An 8066-nucleotide genomic window follows, 5' to 3' on the forward strand; every position below is an offset into this window, starting at 1 on the left:
TTTGGTTCTTCTCTCTTTCTGACTTTTCTCCCTTTTTCTCCAAAAACGTACGTACTACTTTTCCTAACTTATGTCTGTAACGCCCCATTTTCCATAACATTAGAAAATGGTGTTACGTCTTAATACTTAAGTGCCTAACGCGAATTAAGTTCATAAAACTTACTTTTACTAGTAAATTAATTTGGTTACTAAAAATTTAATTTAAATAAATATCTTTCTTGCATTTTTTTTTTAAATAAAAGTCTTAGCTCTTGATCGTAAAACATAAAAATAAATAAAACACAAGGATATAAAATATGCATCAATATATTCTACACGACGTTAATTATCTTGCCCTTAGGCTTACATACTCAGGCTTGTCAGGGTTAGTTAAATATTTTACAAACACCTGCAAGTTAAAGTACGTCATATTTAAGTCAAACTAATTAAACATAATGAGAGATAACTAGTTTTTCGATTCCTATGGTTGTCCTACTTATTCCTGTGCATATCAGTGTTTGGGACACCATATCCAATTCCCAAACTGCATCTCCTATTTCCTCCAGACACTCAATCCTTCGGTTCCCCGAGTGACTCAATGACTTCCCCGACATTATCTGCAAATTGTAAGGGTGAAATACTCGCACACAAGGTTAACTAAATGCTTAATAATATTACATGATGATATATAATATTTTATAGTTACATATAATGTTTTTCAAATAAAGAAATATATAACAAAATTATACATGTAATTTCTTTCACTATTAAATCCTACAAAAATTTAAATAACCACATAGAAATTAAATAATCACAAGAAAATATAAATCAATTGAGAACACAAAAATTTATGGCAATCACGCACATCAAAGTTAGTCAAAAACAAAGATCACTTAACACTTTATCATAATCAATACAAAGTTTATAGTTTTGACTTGCTAGTAGCTTCTTGGTTAAACCTACTCCATGGAGACCTCTATTATGAGTGTAAGGCCGTCTCAACTGCCATAACATGATTGTTTGCAATGAGTAGATATACAATCTCTACTCCAACCATTCTGGCCCGATCGCTGCACCTTATTATAGATAGTCCTGCACAGTCAGGTATCACTGCGTCGGGTATTATGATTTCCTCCAGTTAGAGAAGCCATCACTAACTATTGGTAGGAGTTCAAAACGCCTGTGATCCCCAGAAGGTCTGTAGTCGACCCAACCGAACCTATCCTCAGTCTTATATACGTTATCGTATTATAAGAAACAACCTGTATTACTCTTTACAAAAATTATTAGTTATGTAAATCTTCAACACAACTATTTTCATCAACAACCAATTTATTGTTATTTATTTTATTTCATTATTACTCATATAAATTAAGTAATTAAATTAATAAGAATAATATTATATTATGCGTATAAGACCATGTTAGAAACATAGCGACACTAGCTTAGTTTGTAAAATTTATTAATAGGTCACGATCAATATTTAGTACAAAATAAATATATGATAACACACAGCATAATTATAAATACATAGTAGTATATTACAATTATAAATACATACATGGATTTAATATGAACATAATCCACCTGTAACTCAAAAAGTCGATTAGTTCAGTACACGCTATAAATAATCAAATTTTATTTAAAATTGACATATATTTAGGAGAATTCACTATTAAAATTAAGTACTCAAATCTTCTAATTACAACTAATAATATACATATATTTCTTGGGCGTTCCCTAAAGTATATACCCTTACCTTTGAGCTTTTCAAATCTTTGAATAATCACCTTCTTCAACACCTAATTACTCATCAAAATAACTATCTCTTAACTAGCTATCATTGTAATAAACACTAATTATTAAATGCTAAATATTTAAGAATTATAGAGTTAACTATATATTTGGAACGTAACAGCATGAACATTGAAAAAATTCTAAAGACAATTTTTCCAATAGCTACAATGAACTAGTTAATACAAGTGGTGATATCAGTTTATTCTTTCTTTCTTATAACTTTAGAAATTTTAACATGATGGATTTCTATTAATTTTAACCAAATCTTACAAAAATAATTATGAGTTATCAAAACTTTACAAAAATAAATTCTCATACGTACTAATTTATTTATATATATATCAATAGATACAACTTAATTAAATTTACATAATTAATATAGTCAAGTGTTTAAACTCCTAAATTTAATAAATAATTTCTTGTTACTAATCAAAAAAAATGACTATTCCCTTTTAATCAGCTCCATCACTAAAAATATGGCTAAGTTAAACATAACTCATTATTTTTGTTAATTTGTGAAGATCTAGTGAGATTTATAGTTTTGGTTCTCTAAGGCATAACATTAATTTCAACAAAAGTTTATTGAAAGGCCAAATTATTTTATAGTGGTTAGCTAAGTTACAGGAAGAAACATTTTGGACTAAAATAATACAAACAAAACAAAGGAATAAAAGAACTAGTTTGTTTTTGGAATATTAAACAAAGTAGTTAAAAAGAGTAGAGAGAACTAAGAGTTTACCTTAGTTTTTTTGTTCTGCTATATGGTATGTGCAGGTTTTGTGATTTAATAAGGAGTACCAATTGCCTATTTATAAGTAAATAAGTGTAGTCTATTATGGTGAACAAAGCAACACGTCCTTAGTTTAATCACTGTAAGAGATATACTCAAGTAACCTTCATGTATCTGCCACGCCAATGGATAAGCTAATGCTAGTAATTCTTATCAGTAAACTGTATATTCTTATCCAATTCTGTTTTTAAAAAAAATCATAAATAATATAATTAATCATATAATTCTATCATATATATTTTTCTGGTTTCAAAAATATATTTATTTATTTATTTCAGTAATAAAATTTATACAGTCGAGTAAATCACTGTCCGAAATCCGGTAGAATTTTAAGCTGAAATTTTTATCATAGCTTGTTATGATATTATAGTACTAATATATAACATTATTTTTCCTAAATTCACTCTCTAAAAAGAATTTAATTAACAGTTAATTCAGAGTAAAATATCGCAAAAACACACTAAATAATGCATAAAAAAATAGGGTGTCACATTACTACCCCACTTAAAAAATTTCGTCCTCGAAATTGTATACCTCGAAATAAATATGGATATTGCAATCTCATATTATCCTCTAACTCCCATGTTGAATCTCCGGTTACTTGATCCCATAGAACTTTGACCAAGAAAATCTGCTTCCCTCTTAGTTGTTTGATTCTTCTATCTTCGATCCTTACAGGAGACGTCTCGTATGACAAGTTCTCTTTTAACGGGACTTCATCGGGTTCAATTATGTGAGATGGATCAGGGACATACTTCCTTAATTGTGAAACATGCAACACATTGTGAATATTTGAAAGAAAAGGAGGTAAAGCAATTTGATAGGCTACTGGACCAATGCGACGAATAATTTGGTATGGCCCAATGAATTTTGGAGTGAGTTTTCTGGCCTTAATAGCTCTACCTACCCCAGTCGTTGATGTGACTCTCAGAAAAACATGTTCTCCTTCCTGAAATTCAAGAGGTCTTCTTCTCTGATCAGAATAGATTTTCTGTCTGCTTTGTGCAACCTTCATCTTCTCGCGAATTTGTTTAACTCTCTCAGTTGTCTGTTGAACAATTTCTGGTCCAAACAAGATGCTCTCTCCATCTTGATACCAACACAACGGTGTCTGACATTTTCTCCCATACAAAGCTTCATAAGGTGCCATTCCTATGCTTGAGTGGAAACTATTATTGTATGTAAACTCGATCAATGGTAGTAGATCGTCCCAACTTCCTCTATTGTCTAGAACACATGCTCTCAACAAGTCTTCTAGAGATTGAATTGTTCTTTCAGTTTGTCCATCCGTCTGAGGGTGATAAGCTGAACTTAATCTTAATTTTGTCCCCAATGCTTTTTGTAAACTCTGCCAAAAGTGAGATGTAAACCTCATGTAATCTGTAATCTGATGATTTCCTTGATATAAACCTCAGTTAACTTCTCCACATTGTAGTTAATATTTACTGGTAAGAAATGTGCTGATTTGGTCAATCTGTCTATGATAACCCAAATTGAATCAAAATTATGTCTGGTTCTCGGTAATCCCACAACAAAATCCATCGAAATACTCTCCCACTTCCATTCTGGAATGTCCAACGATTGAAGCATACCGGCTGGTCTTTGATGTTCCACTTTTGCTTTTTGGCATGTTAGACATGAAGCAACATACTCCGCCACTTGCTTTTTCATTCCGGGCCACCAAAACCTTAGCTTCAAATCTTGGTACATTTTGGTTGCTCCTGGATGAATACTCAATGTACTCTTATGTGCTTCGTCTAAAATTAGTTTCCTCGTTTCTAAATTATTTGGGATACAAACTCTCCCATTGCATCTCTAAATCCCATCAGTTCCCAAACTGAATTATGCTGCTCTTTCTTCACTAACAGTACTGGAGCTCCCCAAGGTGATACACTTGGTCTAATGAACTGTTTTGACAACAAATCTTCAAGTTGGGTTTTTAACTCTGCTAACTCAGTAGGTGACATTCTATATGGTGCGATGGAGATCGGACCTGATCCAGGGATTAGATCGATCGAAAACTCGATATCCCTTACCGGGGGTAAACCAGGAACGTATTCTGGAAATACTTCCAGAAAATCATTCACTATTGGGACTTGGTTCAAAACGTTTTCTCTCGCAACTTCTACAGAAGATAATAACATGTACCCTTGAGCTCCTTCTTTTGAAGAAGTTATATCATGATTAGCAGATATAAGCTCGGAATTCCCAGAATCAGGAAACACTACAGTTTTACGTGCACAATCTAAAAAGATATGGTTGAAAGATAACCAATCCATGCCTAAAATCACATCTAATTGTGTTAAAGGCAAACATATCAAGTCAACAAGAAATTTCCTATTGTGGATGACAAGAGGACATTCTAAACAAACAGTGTTTGCAACTATGGGTTTAGCAGTTGCAGTAGAAATGATTAAATCAAAAGGCAGTGGTGTTACAAACAAACTCAATTGTTTCACACGATCTATTGAGATAAAAGAATGAGTTGCTCCAGAATCGAATAGTACAGTTAAGAGATTACCCGTCATATCGCAACTACCTTGTATAAGATCTTTAGATTGAGAAGCCTCAACACCACTTAGAGTATAAACCCTTCCTTTCTCCTTTGGCCTTGTAACTCTCACATTGTTCACCACAGGTTCAACTTTTTGGTTCCTGCATTCCCTGGCCATGTGTCCTATATCTCCACATTTGAAACACTTTATTCCTGTTTCGGGACAAGTGTTAGCCAAATGATCTTGTTTTCCACATTTGTAGCACCTTCGAGTGAGTTCTTGATTCTGGTTTTGGTTTGATCCATTTCCAATGGCTGATGTAACTGGACGATAGGGTCGCTGATTCTGATTATTACTCGCAGTTCGAGAGTAAGGCTTTTTATACGGCTGCTTTCCTTTATGATTCCACCCTTGAGTTGGATATTTAGACCTAGATGGTCCGCCCACACTTCCTCGATTGATTCCACCTTCCTTCATTGCTTCTATCTTCCTGCATTTTTCTACAAGTGGTTGGAATTGACGAATTTCTAGTGGCAAGACAGATTCTTTGATGTTATGCTTCAGTCCACCTTCAAATCGTTCACATAGCCAATCTTCATACATCTGGTCCTGAAAGAAACGAAAATATTTTGCCAACGACTCAAACGTTGCTGCATATTCTCCAATCGTCATTCCTCCTTGTTTCAGGGTCAGAAATTCTTGTTCCTTTGCAGTCCTAGCACTTCTAGGAAAATACTTGTCGAGAAATTTCGTACGAAATATTTCCCAAGTAATATCTTGATTGTTAGCTTCAATCATCTTGCGAGTTCCTTTCCACCAGTATTCGGCATCTCCCAATAGTAAGTAAGATGCATATGTTACCTTTACTTCGTCAGGACACCTCAACACAGTGAATATCTTTTCTATCTCTTGGATCCATAAGTCAGCTTTCTCTGGTTCGGTCTCTCCAAGAAATTGTGGAGGATCGTGACGTCTGAAATCTACCAATCCTTTATTTTCAGCATTTCTTTCTTCCCTTTGTTGCTTTCGAATATCCCTTTCAGCCTTTGCAGCAGTTTGTTCTGCAATGGTTGCTGCCATTTCTGCCATAGCTTGAATAGCTCTTCCCATACCTCCTTCGGTATTGCTTGCTTCTCCATTTTCGGCTTCTATATGATTATTTCTACGAGTCATTGGGTTCCTAAAAGTCATAATTGGTTAGAACCTAATTATTAAATAATATAATAATCTATACAAAGTTAGTACAAACAAACGTAATTAGTACAGACATCCTCTTAACGTTCCCGAAAGAATCAACCGTGCTCTGATACCACTAATGTAACGCCCCATTTTCCATAACATTAGAAAATGGTGTTACGTCTTAATACTTAAGTGCCTAACGCGAATTAAGTTCATAAAACTTACTTTTACTAGTAAATTAATTTGGTTACTAAAAATTTAATTTAAATAAATATCTTTCTTGCATTTTTTTTTTAAATAAAAGTCTTAGCTCTTGATCGTAAAACATAAAAATAAATAAAACACAAGGATATAAAATATGCATCAATATATTCTACACGACGTTAATTATCTTGCCCTTAGGCTTACATACTCAGGCTTGTCAGGGTTAGTTAAATATTTTACAAACACCTGCAAGTTAAAGTACGTCATATTTAAGTCAAACTAATTAAACATAATGAGAGATAACTAGTTTTTCGATTCCTATGGTTGTCCTACTTATTCCTGTGCATATCAGTGTTTGGGACACCATATCCAATTCCCAAACTGCATCTCCTATTTCCTCCAGACACTCAATCCTTCGGTTCCCCGAGTGACTCAATGACTTCCCCGACATTATCTGCAAATTGTAAGGGTGAAATACTCGCACACAAGGTTAACTAAATGCTTAATAATATTACATGATGATATATAATATTTTATAGTTACATATAATGTTTTTCAAATAAAGAAATATATAACAAAATTATACATGTAATTTCTTTCACTATTAAATCCTACAAAAATTTAAATAACCACATAGAAATTAAATAATCACAAGAAAATATAAATCAATTGAGAACACAAAAATTTATGGCAATCACGCACATCAAAGTTAGTCAAAAACAAAGATCACTTAACACTTTATCATAATCAATACAAAGTTTATAGTTTTGACTTGCTAGTAGCATCTTGGTTAAACCTACTCCATGGAGACCTCTATTATGAGTGTAAGGCCGTCTCAACTGCCATAACATGATTGTTTGCAATGAGTAGATATACAATCTCTACTCCAACCATTCTGGCCCGATCGCTGCACCTTATTATAGATAGTCCTGCACAGTCAGGTATCACTGCGTCGGGTATTATGATTTCCTCCAGTTAGAGAAGCCATCACTAACTATTGGTAGGAGTTCAAAACGCCTGTGATCCCCAGAAGGTCTGTAGTCGACCCAACCGAACCTATCCTCAGTCTTATATACGTTATCGTATTATAAGAAACAACCTGTATTACTCTTTACAAAAATTATTAGTTATGTAAATCTTCAACACAACTATTTTCATCAACAACCAATTTATTGTTATTTATTTTAGGGTTAATATGTGTTTACCCCCCTGTAATTTGGGCGAGTTTCGGTTTTCCCCCCTGTAAAAAATTTTGTTTGAATTGCACCCTTGTAAAATTTTTTTTTTCCGGAAAACACCCCTCCCCCCTCCAACTCAGCAGATTCGCTGACGTGGCGCTGACTTGGCTTTTTTTTTCATTTTTTATTTTTTTAAAATGCCACGTCATATTTTTGTTTTAAAAATATTTAAAAATAAATTTTTAAAAACAAAAAAATCCAAAAAATAATAAAAAATTTAAGTTTTTTTTCCAAAAATTTAAAAAATCGAAAAATAATTTTAGAAAAATCCAAAAAAACATAAAAATGTTCAGTTTTTTTTCCAAAAAATTTTAAAAATCGAAAAATAATTTTGAAAAAATTAAAAAAATCCAAAAAATCATAAAAATATTCAGTTTTTTTTAC

The 8066-nt window shown here is 32.7% G+C and overlaps 1 protein-coding gene across 2 annotated transcripts; it reads right to left on the reverse strand.

Annotated features, from left to right (window-relative positions):
- Positions 1-288: 288 nt before the first annotated feature.
- LOC146942182 (uncharacterized) lies at positions 289-6353 on the reverse strand. Of its 2 annotated transcripts, none has more exons than XR_015032605.1 (2): positions 1541-1732; positions 289-596 (listed from the first exon to the last, which is right to left on the reverse strand). XR_015032605.1 is itself a non-coding variant. In XM_085756134.1 (2 exons), the coding sequence occupies exons 1-2, from the start codon at positions 6250-6252 to the stop codon at positions 550-552; spliced, it is 1194 nt and encodes a 397-aa protein (XP_085612260.1). In that variant the 5' UTR covers positions 6253-6353; the 3' UTR covers positions 289-549. The 2 variants fall into 2 exon arrangements, 1 of the variants encoding a protein (XP_085612260.1); XM_085756134.1 differs by lacking the exon at positions 1541-1732 and adding an exon at positions 5106-6353.
- Positions 6354-8066: the final 1713 nt, after the last annotated feature.

This window comes from Medicago sativa, chromosome 3, assembly GCF_051527215.1.
Source record: "Medicago sativa cultivar Bolivia chromosome 3, Bolivia_mono, whole genome shotgun sequence".
Lineage (NCBI taxonomy): Eukaryota > Viridiplantae > Streptophyta > Magnoliopsida > Fabales > Fabaceae > Medicago > Medicago sativa.

Excerpts from the sequence above, each read along its gene's own strand:
- LOC146942182 (XM_085756134.1), bottom strand. The coding sequence starts at position 6,252 with ATGACTTTTAGGAACCCAATGACTCGTAGAAATAATCATATAGAAGCC. Across the intron at positions 597-5,105 it reads ATCTAAAGATCTTATACAAG|ATAATGTCGGGGAAGTCATT; the intron begins GTAGTTGCGATA and ends TACAATTTGCAG.